This window comes from Panthera onca, chromosome A3 (assembly GCF_046562875.1).
Source record: "Panthera onca isolate mPanOnc1 chromosome A3, mPanOnc1 haplotype 2, whole genome shotgun sequence".
NCBI lineage: Eukaryota > Metazoa > Chordata > Mammalia > Carnivora > Felidae > Panthera > Panthera onca.
The window spans coordinates 50,216,738-50,243,541 of NC_138341.1; the positions used below are offsets into that span (position 1 = coordinate 50,216,738).

The 26,804-nt window shown below is 42.4% G+C and overlaps 1 protein-coding gene across 2 annotated transcripts; it reads right to left on the bottom strand.

Annotated features, from left to right (window-relative positions):
- Positions 1–1,775: 1,775 nt before the first annotated feature.
- STAMBP (STAM binding protein) lies at positions 1,776–26,804 on the bottom strand. Of its 2 annotated transcripts, none has more exons than XM_060657441.1 (10): positions 26,698–26,804; positions 24,655–24,872; positions 14,867–14,942; positions 14,485–14,580; positions 13,047–13,413; positions 10,583–10,707; positions 9,568–9,705; positions 4,679–4,791; positions 3,801–3,900; positions 1,776–2,437 (listed from the first exon to the last, which is right to left on the bottom strand). In XM_060657441.1, exons 1-10 carry the CDS (start codon positions 26,776–26,778, stop codon positions 2,381–2,383), a joined length of 1,371 nt encoding a protein of 456 aa, XP_060513424.1. In that variant the 5' UTR covers positions 26,779–26,804; the 3' UTR covers positions 1,776–2,380. The 2 variants fall into 2 exon arrangements, with proteins under 2 accessions (XP_060513424.1, XP_060513435.1); XM_060657452.2 differs by having other exon boundaries at positions 26,624–26,699.

Sequence of the window (26,804 nt, forward strand, 5' to 3'; positions counted from 1 at the left end):
TGGCTCCTTTTCTCTTTCATGCACCTGCCCTGTCCCCCTGCTTCCTTGGGTGCTGGATTGATACCACATCTCTCCCCCAGAGCTAAGGAGAAGAGACACTGAAATCACCCTGTGCAGAGTGGCTACACTGCAGCAGGTGCAAAGGGGGCATTTGCTGACTGGTTTTCTGCTCCTGGGCAGCCTCTGAGATTTCTTGTACACAGGTGCAGAGGCAAAAAAAAAAAAAAAAAAAAAAGGAAAGAAAGAAAAGAAAAGTGGCCATTTGGTAAAAAGTAAATGATCAATGCAGTTGTGACACATGACATATTCAGTTCACTTTGTTTCAACAAACTTTTGTAGAATGCCCTTGAAGTGTAGAGATGGATAAGAGAGCTCCCAATTCTTAGGTATAGTGGCCCCTGAACTATGACTCCTGCAGTGCTTTTCAACCCTGGCTGCACCCTAGCAGCTTTAGAGACCAAAAGAAAAACAAAACAAAAAACACTGTCTGGGACCCCGCCCCAGAGATTTGGAATTCATTGGTGTGGGGTTGAGCACAAGCATCTGTAGTTTTTTAATGTGTATTTGAATGTGTAGCCAGGGACAAGAGCGTTATGTGGCCATATGCAGAAAGTTCTGAGTAAAGGCTAAATTTAGGTCTTAGGCAATGCAAAGATATTGCAGGTTTTGGAGCAAGAGAGGAAACATGAGGATGGCTGTAATATGGGAAGCTTCTCCTGACTGTACTGGGCAGAACAGACTGGAGTCAAGAAATACCAGAGAGAGAGAGAGAGAGAGGAGAGAGACCTGGTAAAAACCTACTATTGCACTAGTCCAAGTAAGGGGCAATAAAGCCCTGAGCATGGAAAGAAAAGGATGAATTTCCGAGAAAGTACCAAACTGGGGCAATTACAGGACTGTTAAGGCAAGGTGGAACAGCCCAGGCTGCCTCTGGGGCCGCTGGAGGGAAAGGAAGGCAGTGATAGGACAGGCACTCTTCCTCCTTCCCAGAGTCACTTGGCCCCATGTTCCCACTTACACTGGAACTACAGAAAAAAGAATTTCTGATACCTGGGAGTTAAGAACCCAACAGAAGAAGAATATAGAGACTTGGTTCTTCCAGGGGAAAAGTTCAAGGACACTAACCTAAGTGATAAAGAACTTAATATATTCAGGACACAAAACTTCAAAATGAAGCCAAACTTCATACATTTGCAGAATTTTTCCTATAGAATTTTAATATAAAAAGAAACATGTTTCTCTTATGCAAGGTATTTACCCTCTTGCCGTCACCTGAGGGGTCACAAGCAGTACCATTATTTCTAGGCCACTTTACAATGCTAGGCTCAGCTCATAGAAAGGAAAATATAGAATCAACTGCAGTGTCAAACCCCTTCCTAAATGTTGCCCGAGTCAGAAAAGAATAAACAACATCATAAAATCGGTAGGGTGGGGTGGCAAGGGAATGTAATCATTCATTTGGTATAACCTGGCACTCCAAACAAAGGCTCTATTATCTTTAGCTGAAAGCTTTTAGGGCATACGGAGGAAGTGAATGGGATGACCCACTTGAGACAACACCAAAAGAACAGAGAATTTCACAGCCCTGGAAGATGCAACAGGCAGACAAAAACCACTCAACAGTTCACTGTGAACTGGGACACACCTTCAATACCAGCACAGCTCAAGTTCCATTTTCCCCTCACCTTTCCCCAAACAACCAGACCTTTCAGTTAGCCTGTTTAGACAACACTTGATCAAACAGATCACTCTAGAGCACACACACACACACAAAATAAGTTAATGGTTATTTTATTGTAGAAGAAAAAATATCCTGAAATATTTGTTAAATAACAATACTTCCTGACAAAAATCATTCTTCAGGGTTTTCAAGCCCCACCATCTGGTCAAGGTGGGCTGTCCCTCATCCACGTAATAAGCTTCATTAATATTGTCATAAACCACAGAAAAACCCAAAGATTTTCTAAGTGGCTTCCAAATTTCTGCAGAGATGCCCTTAAAAATTCCAAAGGTAAACAATAAACAAGTTGGCAGAGAAACCAGAAGGCTAGCTGAGAAGAAAAAAAATGTTAACAACTGGTGAATCTAGAACAAAGGGTATGTAAGTGTTCACCACACCATTTTAACAACTTAATTTTTTAATTGCAGCCAGACTGAAAAGTTGTCTTAGCATGGTCATGCTATTCTCCACACTTGCCTAAGAAATACAGCCAATTATTTTTTTTTCAAACCAGAAATAGAAAATCAGTTTTCCCCCAGGTGATACTCACTTTCAATTCTGTCTAAAAAAGCTTTCAGAGCTTTCTGGAAAGTTTAAATTAAGGGGCTACAGTACACTGGTATGGTTTTATAATTCTTGGGAGGTGTTCAAGTCAAGTTCTCATCGAAGGTCTGTGATGGTCACTGCTCTGTCCACAACAGTCACGTGGCTGCAGCTCTACAACAGGGAAAAAGAAAGAAAGAGAAAGTCCTAAAAAATTCTAAGAAGTCATTTGTTTAAAACTTACTTAACATGCTTATTCTGACCAGTGGTTCCCAGTCTGGAAGCCAGGCTGCTACTTAAATGGCAGTTATTGTAAGGGGTCTGGGAATCAGTAACTTTCTAATCCCTACCTGTACATAGCCTGAATCAATGTGGGCCCATATATCTTCATTCACTTTTCAAATGAATGTATATTCTAGAGACGTTCACAAAATACACACTTATTTGAAAGAATTGCTGAGTTCATTAGTTTTTTGGGGGTCACGATGTCAACCAGCTAATACAGCGTACCCACTGACACATGGGGAACGCTTACTTTTGGCATGCAAAGAGGCCTTTATAACAGAAAACCTGGGCACTTTTCTTGTAGCCTCTGTTTCATCATCCTGGTACCTAGACACTTATTACATTCTAAGGCAGACTGACCTATTTTTCAACAGATCTGTCAGAAAGTGCTTTCTCATGCTCAGCTGAAAACTCATTCCACGAGGTCTTAGTTTTAGTTCTGGGAGTCCTATGAAATGCACTCGATACCTTTCTATACAACAATTCTTCTGAAACTTAAAGCCGGTTTTCAGAGCCTCCCTGAGGTTTCACTTCTAAACATCCCCAGTTCCTTTTATGTGACAAGGTTCTGAGTCCCTTTTCCATACTGGTCACTTTTTAATGAACCCAAAAGAAATAACACCCCATAGCCAGGAAGGAGTGAAGCAGCCTATCACATTAGATTTGAGGGGCAAATTGAAACATACTGCTCTAACAGCAACTGAAACTTTTTATTCACAGAATACAACTTAGGAAAACAAGCTTCCTAGAAGGGTCATAAAAATCCCTATTATTTAAGCAAAATTGCAAAATCAAATATATTTTACCTATCTTAAATGGCTTTTTTCCTTTGAATTCAAATCCCTTATTGAAGTACAGGCTTAGCAACTGGTGTTGACGAAGGGAAAAAACCTAACATTTAACAAGCCAGCTCCTGCACCAGGTGCTTTCTGGATATTACTTCATTTAATCCTCTCAATAACCCTATCAAGTAGGTATTACCATCACTGTCATTCCCCTTTACAGATAAGAGGCTGAGGCCCAGGAAGATGAAGTCTGATCAAAGTCAGACAGTCCTTCGATGGCAGAGCTACGACTCAAATCCACTGCTATCCCACACTGCTTCCCATGTATGTCCTTATTGGGAAGATTTGCAAAGATAAGTGACGAGGCTGATCTTCTATGTGGGTCAGAAAAGACAATGCACCTCATCAGCTCTGACCGTCCTCCCTGCTTGAAGCACAGCCCTGATTTCTTCTACACAGATACATACGCAGAAGAGAGGTGGATCCTTGCTGTGTGGATGAAATCCTTTCTGGCGACAGGAGGAAATCTCCTCTAGTCCATGGTCAGTTAGTTTAAAGAATCCAGTTCTGCAATAAGAAAAAGCAGGCCCAAATCAAGCAAAGGTGTCTACCCAGTCCCAAACACACACACAGAACTCATTTTGAGACAGCTTCAAAACTATGCTGGCACACAGGTCTCTTTTCTGGTGAATGAATCAGAGTTAGGGAATGACTCATCACTGCCACCACACTAGTTTTGCTGGGAGAATTCATAGTAAATAACAGGATTTAGAATGAAAAAGAATTTAACTGAGATAATTTGTTTGATTTTAAATTCTCTAATCTGACATCAGTCTTTTGAAATTCCCATTGCTTCAAGTCAAACACTTCAAATTTCTTATGTTCTTTTCTTAGAAAAGCATTGAAATTGTTGCTTTGATATCTTCTTTTTTTTTTTTTTTTCCAACGTTTTTTTATTTATTTTTGGGACAGAGAGAGACAGAGCATGAACGGGGGAGGGGCAGAGAGAGAGGGAGACACAGAATCGGAAACAGGCTCCAGGCTCTGAGCCATCAGCCCAGAGCCTGACGCGGGGCTCGAACTCACGGACCACGAGATCGTGACCTGGCTGAAGTCGGACGCTTAACCGACTGCGCCACCCAGGCGCCCCCTTTGATATCTTCTTAAACAAGAATAGTAGGAGCATCCGGATATGGTGCTTAAAAGGAAACCTTTTAGAACAGCCAGTTAATACCACAGTCTATATACTTTACACAGAACAAGGTCTTCCAAATAGAGAACTTTTCCTTGGAGGCTTTTCCCCACTGTCTCCTTGTAATGCCCAGAACCACATCTATGTACTTACTCCTGGAACTTGGGGGAGCAAACAATGGCTATTGACTCTGGCAACATCATCTGGTAGGAACAATGAGTGTGTAGGTCAACACTGGAGAGGAAGGCGGTCTGCGTGGGATGAGTCTGAGAAGAGGAAAACATGTCTGAGACCCTCTGAGTGAAACAGCCAAGCCTGGCCCATAAAGGAAACAGACCCAAATGGTTCTCAATAGCTGGCCACAATCCCCTCACAAGCACAAAGTCACTGGCAGCCACAAGGGGGTATGTCTGAAGTTCATTACTTTTGAGCACTGTAAACAAATATAGGTTAACATGAGTATGAGAGGAAACTCATAATTTCTAATTGATCATCAAGACTTATTTGGCCCCTCACAAGCTCTCTCAGGGCAATGGAGAGTCATCCATTCTGGAATAGATGGTATATGCTGTCCAATATTTCAAAATGATAAAAGTCAAGGACTTAACAAACCACAGTTGGATGAACAATTCCTCTTCCAGACAGAAGTGTTAAAAGGTCAAGAATGAGTGTGGAGCTCTACGGGCAATGACAAAAGCTGTCCTATGGCTAAAGCATACCATCCAAGGATAGGAGAAGCAGGGGACAATAGTAGTTACATCATACAAAGGACCCTATCTTGTTTGGGAAAAGGACCAAGATACTGAAATTTGAGGGTAATCAGTTAAAGCACCATCGAAATGTACATTCAGTTTCTATTGTTTTCAATCATTTAATGTTTTATTGAACACATTCTTCGTATACAAATGAATAACCATATAATGCCTTATGTTAATCTTAGAAGGGTGTGACTGTAGAGAACAAGAATGGAAAAAGACGACCCAATATGACTCAAAAAGACCACCAACCTTCACTGACAGAAAGCACAGAAAATAAATAAGTGTACTTGATCAGCATTTTCAAACCTGCCATGTACAAAATGAAGCTCCTGAGGAGCCGGTCAAAAGCACAGGCTCCTGTGCCCCACCCCTAGAAATAGCCATCCTGAAATTTAAAAAAGCCATTCAATGATTCTTATGTGCAGCATCATCTGAGAAGCACCACCCCACAGAATGCTGTGACCAGCTCACTGTGGAAGAGGCCTGCAGGACAGGAACGTGTTAGCTGAGTGCTGACAGCAAATCCACACGCAGATCCTCATGGGGCAGGTAAGAACTTTGGTGACTACAAAGGAAAAATAGTTTCTACCTAATAATATGATCCTACAGACTGCTAGGGACAAAAGGCCTGTGCCAACACCTTTCATCCCACAGTTAGAACAAAGAATTTTAACTGGGAACAAACGAGGCCATGGAACAAGCTGATCCAGGCCTCTGATCTAAAGTAGAAAGACAATATAGGGATACATAGAAGCTCAATAAATAATTGTTAAACTAAATCAAAAAACCCTGTCTTGAGTCTCTATTCCCCTCTATTGTGCTTTCTCTTTCTCCTTCCCTTAACAATTGGATTTCTTGAAAAAAATAGTTTTGTCCATCATGCTGGAGACAGAGGAAGGCATTTTTATGAAGAGAAAACAATAAACCAAGGGAGCAGAAATGAACAAGAACAGCAGATGCTGGGGGCAGCCTCGGTGCCTGGATGGGAGCAGAGCAGCCATAGGACAGGGATACGAGCTAAGGCAGGGCTGAAGCCAGATGAAGGAGTCTCCCGAATACTGGACTGGAGGCTCACACAGTAGTTGGTGATCAATACATGACCATACAAACTTTTTGACCCGGGAACCTGATTTTACAGCTGGCAAAGTGGAGAAGGAAGAACTGATCTTCTGCATAATGCTCTTGCCAATTTTAAGATCTGAGCAAACCTTACAGCCTGCTTGTTTGTTTGTTTTTAATCTCCAGTTAGGAAGGAATGGCACAGAAATTATCATAGGGGAAAAGAGCTGAAATACTATAAACTTCGGCTCTAAATTTGTTCCTAGCTGAACCCTGATTTAGAAATCCTTTTATTCATTTGCGGCTGAATTCTATCTGCAGTCTAAACCGGGATTATTCCAAACTTTCCCCCATCTCCTCCAGTTCCTAAAACCACCCGTCTCCCTCCTGCCAGGCAGTGAATCTAGACTGCAACACTGTTGAATGAAAGGAATTCCGTCAACCCCTCCAAACAGACCTCCAAAATCTCTGTATCTTTCTTTCTTCCTTCAATTCTGTCTCAGAGGGATGAGTGTTTTCTCCCCCATATGAAGATGAGCCCCCTTTTTGTACTTTTGATTTAATACTTTCCTACCTCCGCATTCCCTTGTCTCTGCCCCTTTACATCTCCTCTCCTGGCTCTACTATGCTCCACTAAGCTCTGCTGGCTCACTGGGTGTACAAACATATTGAAACAACTACATACAAGAATGTAAGTAAACCTTGAAAATGTTGAGCAAAAGAAGCCAGATACAGAAGAATATGTATCATATAATTCTATTTATATAAAGCTCAAAACCAGGTAAAACTAAACTGTTGAGTTCAGGGATATGCATTTAGGGTAGTAAAACTATAAAGAAAGCAAAGGACTTGTGGAAAAGTCAGGAGAGAGACTGCCTGTATCAGAGGGGAAGCGGACAGGGCAAGAGCATGGGGGTGGGACCATGCCTCTCACAATGTTCTATCTCTTGACCTGCGTCATGCACGTACACAGATGTTTTGTTTCATGATTCACTGAAATATCCATTTACCCTTATGTACTTTCTTATATATTTCAAATACAAAGGTTTCAAAAAAACAAAATCAAAACACATGTTCAAGCCTTTATGGTAAAGCATAAATCAAGCAAATATTCTCTCAACCTGGCTACTCCTTAAGCCACCATCCCATTTTCTTCCTTTCCCCGTGAGCTAAACTCTTCAAAAAATTGGTGTGTAGGGGTGCCTGGCTAGCGCAGTTGGCAGCGTACGTGACTTTTGATCTCAGAGTTATGGGTTCGAGCCGCATGTTGGGTGTTAGAGATTACATAAAAATAAAATCTTAAAAAAAAATTAGTGCCCATCTCACCGTGACCACATCCTCGATCCCCATTACTTCTTAAACGTTTGCGGTGCTCTTCCTCCTCTGGCTCTGTGCCTTTACACTGTCCTTGCCCTGCTCTCACGCCTCTTTGCTTCATTACCAACTATTCCCTGCGCTCCCCTGGGTGGCCTGCCCCCAAGCTTGCTCTCCATTCTTCTCCAGTGCCAAGGCTTCTCAGGTTGGCTCTATGCAGAGGTCTCCCAGATCTCTTTCCCACCTTGACCCTGCCCCCCAGCGCCAGCCACACTGCCAACTGCCTGATAACTACCTCCACTGACAAAATGTCTCACATACACTTTAAATTCAACATGCTCAGAACTGAACACACAATTAGCCCTGCTTCCAAAGTAAGCTATCCTCCTGGAGCCCCTGTTTCTGCTTATGGGATAATCATTGCCAGCCCTGTGAGTCAGGCCTGCTCTCTGTCATCACTGGCTTTTACTCATCATCCTCTCACTCATTCCCCACATCCTCTGAAATTCAACATTCATCTCCTTCCCAAATTCAATGTCATCACCCTAGCTCTCATCATTAGATTTTATCAGCATGCTAACCTCTTAAATGATCTCCCTGCCTCGACCTACTTTAAAACTGCCTTTATGTTAGATATACTAAAGAATGGCTTTGATCATATCATTCATTGCTCTACTCAAAAACCTTTAAAAGTTCCCCACTTACTAAAAAGCAGAACTATTCTGCCTATCCACCCAAGATCCTCCCCCCAAGAACACTGCTCCAATGTATCACATTAAAGCCTATTTATCTACTACGATTCCTGACATAAACCCCAAACTGGACCTCAACGTCTTAGGAACACAGTCTGCTTATTCCAGCGCTGCCCCCTGCATATGGAATTCTCTCTTAGCCTATCTTGTCAAAATCTTAGTAAATCCTGCCAGGTGCAGTCCTTCCCTCCTCGATTTGATTGTGCTGTTTGTACTTCTCGAGGCACTTGGCACATTCTGCCTCCCGGGAAGACTTGTCTCTTTGTCTAATCTACTTTATGAGACTAAAGTCGTGTCTTTCTCAAATTTGTATCCCCCAGCAGATAAGAAAAAAGTTCTCTACTTCCCATATACTATAATGGAAGATACACAATAGAAGGCAAGTATTAATGTCACAGAATGAAGAAAGGACAGAGGCACAGGGGACTGCCTCCCAGGTCAGTATTTCCCAAATTGTAACATACAGGTATGTGTAATCTCCCCAAATCCAGAAATGAGCTGACTTGCTTGTATGTAAGCCTATCACACAACACGAAAAGTAGCTTGGTTTGTGGAGTGACCGGCTGAAAAGGAATAGGAAGGAAAATGCAGAAATACTCCTTAGGGATAGAATTACCTTTTACCTAAATATCACCAGAAGGCTACAGAAGACACTTGAAAATCCACTATATTAAGGACCCTACTGGTTTACATAAAGGTGTATGCTTGCTTTATGCTTTAACAGAGACCAAATGCAAGCATTTGAATTAATTAACTTCCTTGGTTCATTAAAATATTTTCAGGATATTTTCAGGAACACCATTTGTATGAAGTAGGCAGAACCTCCACAGTCAATATCCACATATACTCTAGGCCAGCATTTTATCACCATTCACACTCACAAGGAAGCTGGGACTTTAGGGAAAGAAGTTCATTTTCATTAAACCATTTTTTTAAAATGAAGAAAATGAAAAAGCCCTAAGTAGTTCCCAGAAATCAATACTGGAGTGGAAGCAGTCAAGTATGCTAGGAACGTCAAGTCTGCATCTGAAGGAGGGAAAAACCTTCATCTAAATAATCTGCATGCAATTCACTTTGCTCAAAGAAAGAAACAAGCAGTGTGTTTACAACATGGTGAGAGAAGAGAGGACTAACCCTCAGAGAGCTCGGAATTGCTTACATGAATCCAGCCCAGTGTGATGAGACCCTGCTGATCCTGTATGAGGAAAAGTTCTTCTTCGTTCTCGGTGTTGCAATAATCAGACCCGGCACTTTGCTTGGGGATGAGAACATGGGTAATGGTGAATTCATTCCTCATCTGTCAAAGGAGAAAAACAGCCTGTCACCACTCCCTGGCACTTGTGCAACCCCACGTGGTCACAGCTGTGGTAAGTTAAACATCTATACAAGCGAAGGCCCTTCCCACCCCAGCAAGAGTCCTCGTGCTCCTTGAGTCCCTCACCTCAGCGGTTCCCAACCTTAGCTGCTCACGTGCACTGCAAAGGGCACTCTGCAAAGCCACAGGTGCCTCTGGCTGCAGCCACAAGTGTCTGCCTGTGATTCCCAAGAAGCTCCAGGATAGTACCATTTCTCTTCTTTTGCTCATGTCTAGGGTAGCTTCCCTCTTACTGTTTCTCTTAGTCCTTCTCATCCTCAAAGGCTCAGTGTTAGTCTATTGCCTTCACTCATTTATTCATTCAGTAGTTAGTAATGCGTTCTTCAAGTGCCTCTATTCAGTGATCTTTCCTTCCTCCCAACTCATAGTGCTCTACTGCGTATACCATTCAGCATGCTATTTCTCTTTGGGGGTGTAGCTCCCATTGCTCCAAAATGCTTTGGTAGGTTTTGTGGACGCATGCTGGGCTCATAGCCTTACATATGTTATATTCCCAGGCCTACCATAAAGCAGGTACTCAAAAACTGATATATAGGTAACGCTGACTCTTGGTCTCCAAGTTTAGAATTAGCTATTTCTTACTACTAGAATTAAAATAATCAGTTCGATTCAAGGGACTGAGAAAATCAATGAAATGCAAGGTCACCAAATCCAAAGTAACATTGCATTATGCTATCCATGGTTCCTTCTGCAGAGGGATCGATGCAAAGAGTAACTGACCCTGGATATCTTCTCCCAGAGTCACAGGAGGCCAAGGGGGAAGAAACAGGCTCAGCTCAGGAAAACGTTTGTTTTTTACCAGTTTTCCACAGAGAATTCCACATGTCTCTACTCCCCGGGCAGTGTTGGCACTGGCTAACTGGAGGAACTGCGGGCAGAGCCTCCCAGGCACCACCACATGGCGCAGTCCATCGATTGTAGGAGCTGTAATGGAGAAAGGAGAAAAGTGTAAGACCACAGGGAGAGGCTTCCCAAGCAGGCCCCAGAGTAGGCAGTCCTGGGAGGGCAAAGCCAAATCACTGGGGTTCCTCGAACTATGGGCAGTGAGTGGGGATCTCAGCCTAACGACAGAAGGAAGAGGGTTGTGGGCACAGCCATTGCAAGTACATTACTTTAAGAAAACAGCCTTTAATCACTCAAGACGAGGGTAAACTACTATTTAAAACAAGTTCTTGGGGTGCCTAGGTGGCTTGGTCAGTTAAGCATCTGACACTTGATCTCAGCTCAGGTCTTGATCTCAGGGTGATGAGTTCTATCCCAACACTGGGCTCCATGCTGGGTATGGAGCCTACTTAAAACTAAAACAAAAACTGAAAAACAGAACAAAACAAACAAGTTCCTGAGCTATCCAGGAATTCTCTGTCACAGTCTAACACAGAGGATAAAAAAAATAACCTCCTCATTCCACTGAGCTTTTATTTTTATTTTAAGTCTTTTATCTCAGATAAGAATATTGGAGAGTACGACTTACAAAGAAATACACCAGAGATATCCTGGGTAACAGAAAATACTTTGGATAACTATTTAATGCTGAATTTATTCATTTAGAAGAATGCTAAAGTGCCAAAACAAAACCACAAAAAACACATTCTGGTCCTCAAAAGAGGCATGAATGCACAGAGCAGCTTATAAGCCTGGTTCAGAATGCCAAGGATAGGCCCAGCCCCCGGACACCACGGAGAAGCCCTGAGAGAGAGAGCCCACAGGCTCAAATTAGGGGGTGTTTTTCATGGTCACTTTTCATTTAAAAAAAAAAACAAAAAGTACATGGGGTGCCTGGGTGGCTCAGTCGGTTAAGCGTCCGACTTCGGCTCAGGTCACGATCTCACCATTCATGAGTTCGAGCCCTGTAGTCAGGCTTTGTGCTGACAGCTCAGAGCCTGAAGCCTGCTTCGGATTCTGTGTCTCCCTCTCTCTCTGTTCCTCCTCCACTCGCATTCCATCTCTCTCTCAAAAATAAATAAAAATTACAAAAAAAATTTTTTTAAGTGCAAAAGGATGTTCTGTTTCTGCACATTCAACAGCGAGCTCTGAATTGCTGGAGAGGTAACAAACCAGGGACCACACAGTCACATGATAGTCTGATGACAATATCTGAGGATTCTGAATTAAGGCTTGGCACAGTCCTTTCCTTTCAATTCCATAATCACTTCCTGAGTGCATTCCAGTGCATACACTGTGCTTAACCTCCAGGGAACACAAATATGAATAAGACTCAAGCCCTAACCAGTAAAAAGTTAAAATCTAGTTACTGAAAAATGACTACACTATCAGGTAAATGATGTCAACTGCATTACAGATAATAAGAGCCCTGAGAGTTTCAAGAACAGAATCAATTTCATTGAAGGGAAGGAGACCTGGCAAAACTTTAAGATGAGCAGGGAAGGCAGAAATAGAGAAAGGAGATTTTCGGTTCAGGGCAAATATTAACACACCTCTTTGGATAAGCTAGTCCAGGGGCTGCTCCGGGAACATGAGAGTCCAATCTGACTGGAGCACGGAATACATGTGAAGGAAGAGGCAGTGGTGGGAGATTAGCCTGCCAAGTACGTGGGGAGAAACCTAAAGGCCAGGCTTCGGGGTCTGGCATCCCTTGCCCACTCTCACATTGCCCTTTGAAGTGGATCTTCTGCAAAGCTGACTTCCTCATGTGATACTTGAAATTCCTTCCCCAAAAGATCTATTCTAATAATCAAGGTATAATCATCATTTTGCCACTATTGTTATTTTCTCAGATAGGCAAGCTTTGGTGAGAGGAGGAAAGACTGCTAATAGCTGTTATGACTAGACTGAATTATCGCTGACTACATATAGTATTTACCATGACCAAGCTCCTTAAGGATTGGGAACACTTCCAGGGCAAACAGCATTCGGTAACCCTTTTTCACTTTTTAAAGGCCAACTGCTGAATTGTAAAGTGGCGCTATGAAATTTCCCTTCCAGAGAACCAACAGTGGTCTCTGGTTCATTGAACATTTCGAGTCTCTATATAATCCTTAAAAGCTGAGGGTCTGACTTTCAAGGACATTGTGAGCTCTTCCGAATATCAACCTGGTGCCAGGTAAGTTACACGGCTTAAGCAAAGGCCACCTTCATACTATGGCCAGCGTGACAGGACACAGTATGGCAATACCGATCAAAGGGGCTTCTGTGACCAGAGCCTGATGAGTGGGATAATGGAGGTAATCTTAGGCAACCTCCTCAGAATGACACTCTGTTTGGCTGCCCCTGAGATGGAAGAGGGCACGAGCAAGCGGACTCACTACTTTCTGAGTTGCTCAATGCTCCAGGTTTCAAGGACCTGTCCACCACGGGTGGCTTGGCAGGCCTTCCCGCCGTATTACAGTCCGCAGGCTGTGTGGACGTGGCAGGTACAGCGGGGAACACATCTGGGGAGGGCTTCTCCAAGTCAGGCACGAGTGGGCCCCCTAGGCCAGGGTCCACCTTCCCAAACTCCTGCACGATTTTCAGTCGCTCCTTTTCCAGCTCCTGGTTCCGGATCATCTCCTCAAAGGCATGGAACTGCTCCTGCTCCAACTGCTGCTGTTTCTGCTGTGCCACCCTCTGCCTCTCCTTCTCCAGCTCCTGCTGGATGGCCACATTCCGGGCAAGCTCTTCCGCTTCCCTCTTCTTCAAAGAAAGGAGTTAGGCTTAACAATTGACACCTGGATGACTTCACATCTCAGGGGGGACAAGGCTTTGCGGCAGGGATTTCCTAAAGCGTGCCCCTGCTCTGGCCCAATTTCCCAACACGGAATCTGTGCCTCCCTCGGCAGCTCATGTCTGCCCAAGTGGTCACCGCTTGTGTCTACCAGGCCACGGCAGACCTACTCTTCAAGGACAGTGACGGTCCCGACCCCCTCAGTACCCTTCCCCAATGGCTCTTACTAAGACATTTTCTTCTTAACCGAAATCTTGATGCAACTTACTGTTCGCGCTGCATAATCTGTATCAGACACAGTCTTATTCTCTAACTCTACCATGTATACATTCTGTATCCGAAGTAAGGGGGTCTTTGCAGAATTTTAACCCAAAAGGAAGCCTCCAAAATTTAGCTGGTGACTAGCTCAGTACGAAGTGACATTTTAAACTAACAAGAAACATCAAGTAACAATCACCCTCATTAAGGTTTTCACTCACTCGGTACCTTAGAAATATATGCCTCATAGCTGTTTACCTCTCTGCTGATTTTCAACATCAGAGTCCAGAACAGGGCTCAGCAGAGCGCTACAAAATAATCTGGAGTTGCCGGCAGTGCGAATTTCACATCTGACACAGACCACAGGCAGTGCCTTGGGAGTTCTCCACGTGCTCTAACTAACTCTTCCTAACAAGAAGCATTTGAAAATAGCTTGAAAAACAAGTATTATCAACAGGTATAACCAAATGTGAATCAATACCCCAAAATTCACTGATCTAAAAACTTACGTTTCAGTGAAATGTTTCACTGCTCTTAGGTTCTCCCTCTAGATATAGCACATAAGCAACAGATTTTCTGTCCCTCAAATCACCCTCCAGGACAAGCAGGCTAAATATGTTAGAATCCTCAGCCTAAACACTTGTGTTCTACTTGAGTTTCTTGCCTTTGCTGAAAAAAATAAACTATGACACTAAAATCACAAGACCTGTTAAAATATCATATCGCAATCCTAGGGCACAGCCTAAGAAAGCAAAATAATTTCCTTTTTATTATATACTTACCTTTTCTTCATTATATTCTGTATATTCTTTGGTATATCGTTTCAATAGCTCTGCCTTCAGCTCTTCTGCTTTGGGAAATGCAATCTCCTTTAACTTCTGAGACACAAAAATCAAAAACTGAGAATTAGGATCATTCCTAGCTAATGAAGTAGAGAAGTAAAGTGACTTAAGACAACTTGGCAATGGCAACAACGTTTCCAAAAACAATGCAGAATACCCCCTACTGTCCCATACCTGCTACTTCATAACTGATCTGGTGAAATGGCCTTATTTCCCGTTGCCGGATTTGATGCTCAGATGCGGACACCACTACTTTTACCTTGAAGTTAGTCTGTGCTGCTTTGAAGCTTTTAGATGGGCAACAGTGAGAGTGAAGACCCACCTTTACTGTGTCTTTCTTTTCAGGAATGACAGCCAATTTGTAATCCCGATGCTTTGGCAGTTTCTCAATAAAGAGCCTAAAGGAACGGATCAGAATGATTATCATGCAAAGAAAATGTCCAACAGACTCCGAAGCAAGGCGACTCCCTTGTCCTGCACCCACTGCAAGACGGGTTTCCAGACATTCAGGGGAGGGATAATACACACCCAGTGACCATGTTCCCCACCCACCTCCAACCCTATGTTTCCCTCCTCTCCCAAATTAGGTGCGCAGGAAGCACTAGACTCCCACAACTAAAAAGATGAGGGGAGAAAAGCAAACCTACCTTGTGCCCAAAAATATACCTCCAAAGAGATTCTTTTCTTATTACAGTGACAGGCTTCCAAAGGAAAGGGCCTCTGTCACAAATTCTTCTTCAAATAACAGTTTGGCAGCCAAGGGCAGGAAACCCATGTTCTATGATTAGCCCTGTGACCTTAACCTTGGCTTCTTTTTCTTTGGGATCCATCCTCCTTCAAAGCAGAATATTCCTTGCATCATACTAAGCACTAAGATGCCTAGATGGTACATGTGTTATGTATATACTATGTGCGTGTTACGTTGTAATTTGCATTATGGTCCTGATAAAAAGTTCTTAGAGAAATATAAGGGCTAGATTTTCTCTTTACATTTTGTCCCTGGCTGTAAAGCTCAGTGGGAAAAATATTCACAGATCTCTAACATTAATGATGTCTATGTGGGGACAGTAAAAGCACAAAGAAGCATTTGTCACAACTTGTCACAACCCAAAGTAGCAGATTAAGAATTCCAAAGCCAGAAGACCAGTTCCAGAGTCTGCTCTTCTAACCACTGTATCACACTGCCTCCACATGGTCCTGGAATGTCCAGAACTGTTGTGGGGGGGGCGGGGAGGGTACTGAACAAAGACGTCTTTTAATAGAAGTACGTTGTAATATATACAAGCTAAGGCCCAAAACAAATCAATTGAGGGGAGTTTGCCCACAGTTCTAAAATACTGTACTAGAGTTGGGACTAACTGACTCTTTTCTACTTTCTGCCCACGGGGAGTAAACAGAGGAGGACAGCTCAGTAAGGGGAAAGAAGATGACCCCCACGAGAGCAAACTCCTTTTATTTTTTTTTTAATTTTAATGCTTTTATTTAGTTAGTTTTGAGAAAGAGTGGAGGAAGGGCAGAGAAAGAGGGAGACAGAGGATCCGAAGCGGGCTCTGCGCTGACAGCAGTGAGCCTGATGCAAGACTCGAACTCAAGAACTGTGAGATCATGACCTGAGCTGAAGTCAGACGCTTAACTGAGCCATCCAGGAGCCCAAAGCAAACTCTTTTCATTTTTTTTATTTAAAAATTTTTTTAATATTTATTTTTGAGAAACAGAGCATGAGCAAGGGAGGGGCAGAGAGGGAAACACAGAATCCAAAGCAGGATCCAGGCACTGAGCTGTCAGCACAGAGCCCAACGTGGGGCTCAAACTCACGAACCATGAGATCATGACCTGAGCCGAAGTTGGACGCTTAACCAACTGAGCCACCCAAAGGAAACTCTTTTTAGATGAGCACTCCTCCCTTGGTTCTATACTAGGCACATGAAATTTTTATTTCAATCCAATTTGACAAGACCCTTCAGCCAAGGATGAATTCTAAAATCAAAATGATTCTAAAACACTTCCCTTTGGGTTCATGAAAAAGATATAAAAGTTTCCTTGAAGTCTATATTTAAAATAAATACAGATTTGTTTGTTCACCAATAGAGTCTTGAAGAAGATGTTGAGATAAGTAAGACTAGTTCTTGTGTTCAAGAGACCTATAATTCAATGACTCTCCCTTGGCCCTAAAGACCAAGGTACCTGTTCATAACTTTAGCAGGCTACATGTGCTTTGTATGAAAGCCCGAATCAGCCAATATAGTACCATGTCGTATAAACACCACACTTTATATTCACTTGTGCTATCAGCCTGAAGAACTGTGAAGTCCCTGAGGCCAGAGATTCCTGTGTCTTGTGCTTCTTTGCATGTCCCTCTAAAGCTGGGACAGTGCCTGGGTGAACAGGCACTCAATAAATATCTGAGGAATAAAATGGTCTTAAAACCTTTGAAGGAGCTGAGTAAAAAAACCCAAAGTATAAAAAAGTACATATAGTATGCTATCTTATAAGTATGAAAGGGGGAAAATTCTGTATGTGTACGTACACATACATTTACTTCCAAGTACACAGTAAGTCAGGAAACTAAGGAAAGTAGACAGCAGGGGAAATAGAGCAGATGGGACAAGAGTGGGAGTGAAACCTCTCACCATACGCCTTTTTCTATCATTTTGATTTTGAACCATGCAGTGGAATCTAGTTTATAAGATGAAACTTCTAGAGCTGTACATGAATACGTTTCTCTTGTTTCCACAACTGTAGTCAATTTTCTGAATGGGGAACATACAGGCAGAAGGGTCTCTTGAAAACAGAACTGGCAACGTTGCCCATTGCCTGTACAGGAGTCAATAGCGCTCAGCGTTTAGTTCGCAGCCTGCCTGGGCTCAAATCCTGGCTTGGCCATTACAAGCTGTGTGAATTCCAGCAAGTTACTCAGTCTCACTACCCTTCTTTATATGTATGTGTGTGTGTGTGTGTGTGTGTGTGTGTGTATGTATATGTATATGTGTGTGTATATATATGTGTATATATATATATATATACACACACATATACATATATATATATTATTATATATATATTATATACATACATATATATATATATAATATATATATATATATATATATATATATATGTATATGAGTTATATATATGGAGACAAACTAGTACTACCTGATAGGGTTGCTGTGACACTTAAAGAGATTAAAAAAAAAAAAGTGCTGAGCACAGTGCCTTGCACCTAGCCAACATCTACTATGATTGCACTGTATGCTATATGATTGTTTTTCACTAATAAATAAACAAAAATTGTGAGCAAGAAGAACAGATAAAGATGTGAACACCAGGGCTAGAAGTGTTCTAGGTGTAGAATACCTGTGGCCCAGAGGTATACTGTTCTCTGGGTTAGATCTGGTTGCAGCCTAGAAAGGGAAACGTACCAAAGCAAAGATGTGTTGGCAAAAACACAAGCAAAGCAAACTATTAGGACGATGGGGATAAAAAGAGATATGCAGAAAAGGAAACACAAAAGGTAAGTATATGAAATGGTATTCAACTTTACTTATAATGAAAGAAATTCAAATTAAGATGAGGTACCATTTCCATATATCAGATTGGCAATGGCTTAAAGGTTGATTATAACCAGTATACACAGGGTGTTGGGAAATGGGTGTCCTTAGACACCCTTAACGGGGCTGTAATTTGATAATACGCTGTATTATCACAGGACAGTAATTTTCTTGGGGGTGGGGAGGGGAGACAACTATTCAAATTTTAAAATTTGTATATCCTTTAAACTCACAATTCCACCTCTAGGAATTTATCGTACACAACAGTACAAAGATATAAGACTATTCAATATAGCACTGGTCATAAAAGTAGAGAAAAACTTAAATGAAAACTTAAATGCCCATCAATAGGGGAATATTTAATAAATTATGCTGCACTCAAATGTGAAAAACAACATAATCATTCACTCATTCATTCGACAGATATTTACTGAGCATCTACTATGGGATCAGGTATTACTGTAAAGGCTGGGGATTTGGCGATGAACAGTCATAAATCCCTCCCAGCAGAGGGTGTGCATTATAGTGGGGGGAACAGACAATAAAACAAAACAATATATATATAATCAATGCCAGGAGAAACTCATTAATAGGGAAGGGGAATAGGAAGTGACAGGAGAAGGAGTAAGATTTTAGGGCAGCTAAGGAAGGCATCGCCAAGAAGATGGCATTTAATTAAGGACTGGAAGGGAGGAGGCCATAAAGAGACCTGGGACAAGACCGTTCCAGGCAGAAGAAATAGCCCTGAAGAGAATGAGATGGATCAGTATGTCCTAGTATGGAAAGATATGACTGCTAAGAAAGCAAGCTGTAGAACAGAATATATTGTATGATCTCATTCAAGCTTTAAGAAAAAAAGGATAAACGTGTGAGCCTATGTGCTTGCACAGACATATACATTTTCCTGGACACACAAGAAAGGACAGTGGTCACCTCTGGGGGATGTGACTCTTCTTTTTGCTTTAATATTTCCCTCGCTGGATAGTTTGAGAAAAAAACTAATTTAAAAAGCCAAGCAGAAATTCTGTAACGTGGATGGCTAAAAGACTCTCCTCTTATTTCTTCCTATCTTAGAAGTTACTGAGCAAAGTGAGCACGATCACAGATGAAAACCCTCTTCAGTCTGTAAGCCCCAATCCCAATGGAAAACATTGTCAATGCAGGTGACAGACGACTTTCAGAAAGCAGGTCTGTGTTATAGGAGGTTCACACAGCAGACGAGAAGTGCCTAAGTCCTCTGTAACTCCCTTCTGTGTAGCCTAGTCAATGACCATAAAAAGCTGTGAAAGAATTCACCGCCTGGATTATTGTCTGTGCTCATCATGAAAATATGTACTGATTTAATATGCTGAAGATCCTGCTATACTGGGGTCTGCAAAAGGCAAAGCATGCCTACTCTGGGGGGGAAATGTGCTTCAGATCATTAAGATGCCTGAACTGCCCAGGGAAAAGAACAAACATGCCTTTTAAAATCCGGAATTGAAGTACCCACAAAAGGTCTAGAACAATGACTTGCAATAGTGGGGGAGGCAGAGGAGTGGTGAGGTAGATGCCTGCTCCCTTCCCTCCTCCCTCCTCAGTAGTAATAATTGCCAAAGTGAGCCACTGTTACTGACAAGAATCTAACCAAGTAAAATGCGGTGGAAAAACAGACTGAGAATATTAAGCCAGAACTTTTTTGCAACTCCTACAGCTTGTCAGTTCACAGAATCAGAATTAGGGTCTTGAAGATACCTGCAAGAAAAATGAAGGTAGCTACACGTTTCGCTTCAGGTCAAGCCAATCCAACAAAGTCCCAAATTAAACTCCGAATCTAGCAAATTAAGTAAATGAGCTGCTTCATGCCACCATCTTCCCACTGAGCTCTCCTCCAGGGCCTACTTCATCATATTAAATGGTCCTGTAAGTGGGCACCATGTGCAGGGACAGACTCCCCATATCGATCTTGCCGTTAACATGGATATTCATGTCACTCAAAGCAACCCCAAGTCACAGAACAATATCAATTTAAGTACTCTTAATCCTACCCCCTCTTGCCTATTCAAGAGTTTACTGCGATAGTTAAACTCTCTTTTTGTGCTGTACCATCAGCCTCTCCTTCTTCACAGGCTCCTTTCCATTAGCAAATAGTATGCTCTAGAATCTCCCATCTTAAAATACACACCACACATTCACATACTCCTTGTCCCCCTTCAATTACTTCCTCATTTTTTCACTTCACTCTTCCTACCAAACTCCTCGAAAGAGTTATCTATGCCTGGGCTTGGCAAAATACAGCTAATAGGTCAAATCTGGTTTGCCATCTGTGTCTGTAAATGAAGTTTCGTTGGAACACAGCCACACCCATTCGTGCATGTGTTATCTAATGGTTGTTTTCACACTACAAGACAGAGGTTGTGACAGAGATCAAATGGCCTGCAAATCCAGAACTATTTACTATCTGGCCCTTTACGAAAATATTTGCCCACCTCTGGACGGGACTCACGGTCTCTACTTTCTCATTGTCCACTGACTCTTCGGCCCACTCCAATCTAATGTCTTCTTAGTCCTTCTGGTGAAACTGTTTACCAAGATCACCAATGACATCACGACACCAAACCCAAAACTTCACCCATCCCATCTGACCCTTTCTCACACAGCCTGGCCACTCTCCTGCAAATACACCATTCTCTCCTGGATTTCCTCTTGCCTCTCAAACCTCCCTTTGAGTCTCTTCTGCTGGCCCGCCCTCCCTCCCCAACCAACCTCAGGTCTCTTCTATAGTCTTTTTTTTTTTTTTAATTATTTTTATTAAAAATTTTTTTAATGTTTTTATTTTTGAGATAGAGAGAGACAGAACATGAGCTAGGAAGGGGCAGAGAGAGAGAGAGACAGAATCCAAAGCAAGCTCCAGGCTCTGAGCTGTCAGCACAGAGCCCGACGCGGGGCTCGAACCTACAAGTGGTGAGATCATGACCTAAGCCAAAGTCAGATGCTCAACCGACTGAGCCACCCAGGAGCCCCTATTCTACAGTCTTATTATTAAGCTTTCTTGATCTTTGAATGTGTCAGGAATCCTTCTGGCATCTGATGAAGCTCATGGACCCCACAGAATAATTTTTTAAAGATATAATACAAAACATAAAGGATTACAAAAGAAGCCAATTCTACTGAAATACAGTTTTCAAAATATAAAAATTGTAACATGTGCTTCTTTATTAATATATTATTAATACATTTTTAAAAGGATCTAACTGTGGCTTCAATAACAGTACTGTAATTCAGAAGCAGTGGCAAGTGTTAAATGCTATTTCGAGGTAACAGCATCAATTGTAATGTGATATAAAAATAGTGATTTCTATTGGTGACATTGTGAATATTATTATTACTGTGCAAAATTGAAGGAAATGCTGAATTTCAGTTAGAGGTTAGTGGAAACAAGAAAAGTTTTTCCCAACCGAATTCATGGAGTCCAAATTCTACCTCTGAATCCCTGTGGGGTTCCTGGACCCCAGATTAAGACCTATATGCCAGAAGATCTCAGCGGTTCTCATGGCTTCAGAACCGTCTATATGCAGGGGACTCCTAGGTTTGTATCTCCAACCCAGACCTCTCCTCAGTTCAGACTGGTACATCCAACTTCCTAAACTTAACACCTTAACATGTCAAAAAAACCAGGCCTGAATTCTTGAATATCCTCTCTACTCAACCCCTTTTCTACACCGTTCTCCCCATCTCAGTGAATGGGCCAGCACATCCTAAGTTACTCATGGCAGAAACCTGAGATCAACCTTGATACCATCATCCCTCCCAAACTGTCAGTAAGTCCCATAGACTCTACCTCCAGAATACAAATCCACCTGCTTCTTTCCATGCTGCCACACTCCAAGCCATCAGCCTCTCTCTTAAATTGCCATTAAGAGTATCCTAACTAATCTCCCTGCCTTCTCTTAACACACCCTTCAGCATTTGCAACATGGCAGCCCCAATTTATATATTCAGAATATAAGTAAGATTAGGTCATAACCTCTCTTAAAACTTAAAACTTTGCAATGGCTTTCTAACGCTGTCAAGATAAAATACAAACTCCTTACCGTGGTCTGCATGATTCTGCTCCACCTGCCCTCAGCCTCATCTTATTCTCCCCCCTTCAACTGCTACCCTCCAAACATGATGATCTTCTTTCAATCCTTAGAACACACTAAGGTAATTCCTACCCAAGAGCTTCTGAATGCAGTTACACCTGCTTTAAACATTCTGGTGTATGCTCTTGGAATGACCAACTCTATGGCATCCTTCAACTTTCAGTTTAAATCTTACCTTCTCAGACAGACCTTACTCTATTTGACACCCTTGGTTATTCTCTGTCACAGCACTCTCTTTGTTCCTTTCACAGCATTTGCCCTACTTTGAGACTAGATGTTTATTTGCTTACCTGTTTACTGTCTTCTCCTATAACTAGAAAGGTACACCAGTAAAGGCAGGGGCCATTTTACTTCTTATATATCCAAGACCTAGAGCAGTGCCAAGCAGGTAGCAGGTGTATGCAATATATATTTGTTGAATGAATATGGCCTGAGGGCAAGGGGCAACAGAATCCAGAAGGTCCTTCAGAAAATACTTGGTAGAGTGATTCTGTGATTCTACTTAACTTTCTCAATTATGATTCTTTGAAGAATTGTGCCCAGGGGCCTCATTCTGGAAGAACTCTCCACAAAATCACTGGAAATATTCAGGAATATTATTTCTACTAGCAGCAAAAGAAAGGGACAGTAGTCACGGAGATTTCTCGGGAAAACAAATTTTGTGCCCATTGTGCCAAGGAATAAAAAAACTCATAATAGCAAAAGAGAGGCAAAATTTATAATTATAATTATATATTATTATTACATACAATTATAACTCTATGAAACTTTATCAACACTAAGTTCACACAACAGGGCACGATGGCATGGATGGACTGCACGATCTCTGAGGACACAGGCACTACTTCTAAACTTAAAATAGACAACAGCAGTCCCTTTTCTACTAAAGGGACTCTAAAATCACAGTACGAATCCCAGGAAGTCTGCTTCTGTGCTAGTTTTCTTTAGAGTACTGGTTCTCAACCAGGGCAATTTTGCCCCTTAGAGACCATCAGGTAATGTCTGGAGGCATTTCTGCTGCCGCAATTCAGTGAGGGGGAGGGGTGCTACTGGCATCTAGTGGACAGAGACCAAGGATGCTACTAAACACTCTACAATGCACAGGGCAGTACTCACAACAAAGAACTATTCCACCCCAGATGTCAATAATACCAAGGTTGACAAACCCTGCTGCGGAGTAGTATGGGATCAAAAACTTAACATGATACAATTGAATTACATTGATTACTTTTGGGAGGACATATAAGAAACTAGTAAGGGTGACTATCTCTGGGGAGGGGCACTGAGATTTTGGGGAAAAGAGAAGTGATCGGGAGACTTCATTTTTAAATATATATATCCTTTTGTGCCTTCTGAATTCTCCACCACATGTACATGTTACCTTTTCAAAAAATACCTAAAAATAACCAAAAGTAGTCAGTGTGGCTCAACACTATGGTCTCAACTCTAGCTTCAACTCACAGAACATTACCAAAAAAAAAAAAACAAACAAAAACAGGGCCTATGTTGTAGACCGAATCCTGAATTAAGAGTTAGGAAATCTGAGTTTTGTCACTCTAAAGTGTGGAACAAAGCAGATCACTAAGCCCAGAGTATGTTTCCTCACATGTAGAATGGAAGGACAATGTGTCCTTTCAATGCACACACAGCTATGAAGATCAAATGGAATAATGCAGGTGAAATACCTTAGGAACTATGAAGAGCCATACACACACATTATAGTTATTATTTTTTTAAAGGCCTTGGTATTATTATAAAAGAACAAGACCAGAGATTATAAATGAGATCCTTTAACAGTATTCCCTTCCTAAATTAGACATCGTTTCATTATCACTGGGGATTTAGAAGTTGTCCCCTGTTAATTATACTGACATCTATTTATGCTGCCTACCCTAAGAAGCTAAGTACCTCAAGGGAAAGGTCTTATGATGAGTCACATGAACTGTAGGCGGTCAATACTTATTTGATGATTTGCGTGACTATAATAAAGGTTAAGAAGAAAAACCTTTTTCTTGAATCACTCAATTTGTGACAAAATAAGTAGGGGTGAGGAATTTTGGCTCTGCTACCCCTCAGCAATAATGCTATGATTAGCTGCCTCAATAGAGGACAGGAAAAGCACTCATCAATACAAAACATGTGTAGTTTAACCATCATCTCCCTTGTCTAACAGCTGGGCTATGTGGGCACAGGCCAAAAAAGCTAGGTCTCTTACTCATGAAATCACTGAGTCATGAAAATAACACTTTCAGTACTCATGACTCTTTATGTCAAGGACAGTCGGTATGTAGGAGCTGCCTGCAAAAATGATTAATGCTAATGATGTTGTAAAGTTCTCTACTTTTAGCAATTCTGGGCAGAATAAATGAGCACATGAGCAGAATGAGTGAGGCATCAGTCACCGGAAAAGAAAAAGGAACCTGGAGGTGTCTTACGTGATATACTTGTTATAGAGGATGAAGGCATGTTCAATGTTGCCTTCCTCAGAGTAAATGGATGCCATTCGGATAATCTCGACTCCAGAGCGGAAGTACCGTCGGGGTGGAATGTCTTCATTTATCTCCACTGCACTACCCATCTGGGAGAGAGCCCTCACCCGGTCTTCGGGCGGAAGGCTCACGTCTCCATGGTCAGACATCAGGACCAAGAAGTTCTGAGACAGAAAAAACAGGTGGCATCAGCACCATGGTCCCCATCACAGCCTAGTACACAGTAACTGGTTATCCCACAAACTTCTACCTTATGAAGAAATTAAGAGAAAAATACCATATGCTGTGGCTTGTATCAAAGAAAGTCTCCTTCCTACAGGAAAGCTGAGACCCTCAAGGAAGCCCACATCACAATGACAGAAGTACTGGCAGACTCAAAAGCCTACAATCTCTGTGCCATAATTACGTGGTACAAGGAGTAAACTATAATGGGTGTTCGGTTCTACTCTTCAAGTTAATCATTCTCTCTACCACTAGGTGGCCCTGCCATAAAAGGAAGGATGGTATCTTATATTTTTGGCATTATTTCTCCTACCGGCTACCCATTTCCATCTACTCCAGTACCTGACATTGTATGCTCAATGAACTTTCATGAAGATTTTTAACTGATTTCAACTTTGATCATTTGTATTTAATGAGAGTAACTGACATTTTTCTATGGTGTACTTTTTCACATCTGAATACAAGGTGAGGGGAACTGGTCTGGGAACAAACGCTCACAATCCTAGTTCTGCTCACCAAACCACTATTCCAGTCAACCCACAACATCATTCATCACATCAGGGTAAGGAATTTAGATCTAAACAAAACAAAACAATTTACTCAAATCTATCTTCAAAGACTAAACATTCTTCAAACAACAAACAGGCACAAAGGTAACTGGGAATGCAAAAAACAAATCAACAAAAACCCCAAGAGTTTTCCCTTCCTGTGTTTCAAACCGCAGTAATTCTACAATCTTTCTAGATACTCTGCTGTTAGAATCAGATTCCAACTTCCAATCAGATAACACTCTACCATCACTTTCAAAAAGAATCTGGGTATTTGTTACACATTGAATTACAGCACACCCTAGCCAGCACGTTCTGGTATATACAAACTGTATATACTAGAATTCAAGGCCCTAAGTCTACTGGCCCCATTTTGCTTTCGATCTTAAATTTGCTCCTTCCCAACAGAGATCTTTTTCCTCCAGTCAGGATTCTGTCCTGGATTCTGTCCAGAAATCCACACATTTGTTTCATTTGTCTAGCCACTGCTTTTCTGTTTTCCACTCCAGTCCCTCCCCAAGAGGTCTCTCTTGGCCAATTCTATCTCTAGGTCACACTTCCCCCAAGCTTCCTATCTAGACACCCTTACGAGTAGTCCAAAAGCTGTGCGGACGACCAAGGATGCAGAGGCATTCCATCTCCCCAAAGCCTTTTTAGAGGCTCAGAAAGCTGCTAAAACTTTCCTAGGTTGCCTCATTAGTAAACTCAGTCCAGAGCCCATTAAAACCAACTGAAGCAGAGGATGCTTGTTGCGCCTCAGTAGCTTTGAGAAGAGGATCTTTAGGCGGATGGAACCCCCTCCCGAGGCCAGCAGTACTACAGGGCTGAGCAACACTCCAAAGAGGAGATGCGGCACCCGCAAACAAGGGGGAAGAGAGGAGGAGATCTAGGGAAGTAGCAGGAATGCGCAGAGGTGGTGTATTCAGTAAAGAGGGACCTCCTGACACCTGCTTGAGGCCCGCTTCTTGAAGGCCCTCAAACCCAAGCTGCCAACCCAGGGCAAAATTATCCAAGGTTTTCGGGTCTTTTGAGCGCGGCAGGCAGGGATGCACTGGGCCTGGCTGGGACAGAAGCCATCAGTGGCCTCGCGCGCGGCGGACCGGGCAGAGGGCGCGGGGGGAGAAGGCTGCAGGCCCCACACTCACGGCGGCCGTTCCCTTTCAGAGTCCGAACAAGCTCAGTGGCCCAACCCCACCCCATTCCCAGGACCCTTCCCCACCTGTCCCCGCGGACGACACTCGGAGCTTCCGGAAACGTCACATCCGGCGCCCGCCCCTCCCACTCCCGCTGATCTACTCATTATACTCTCAGGAACACCGGATCCAG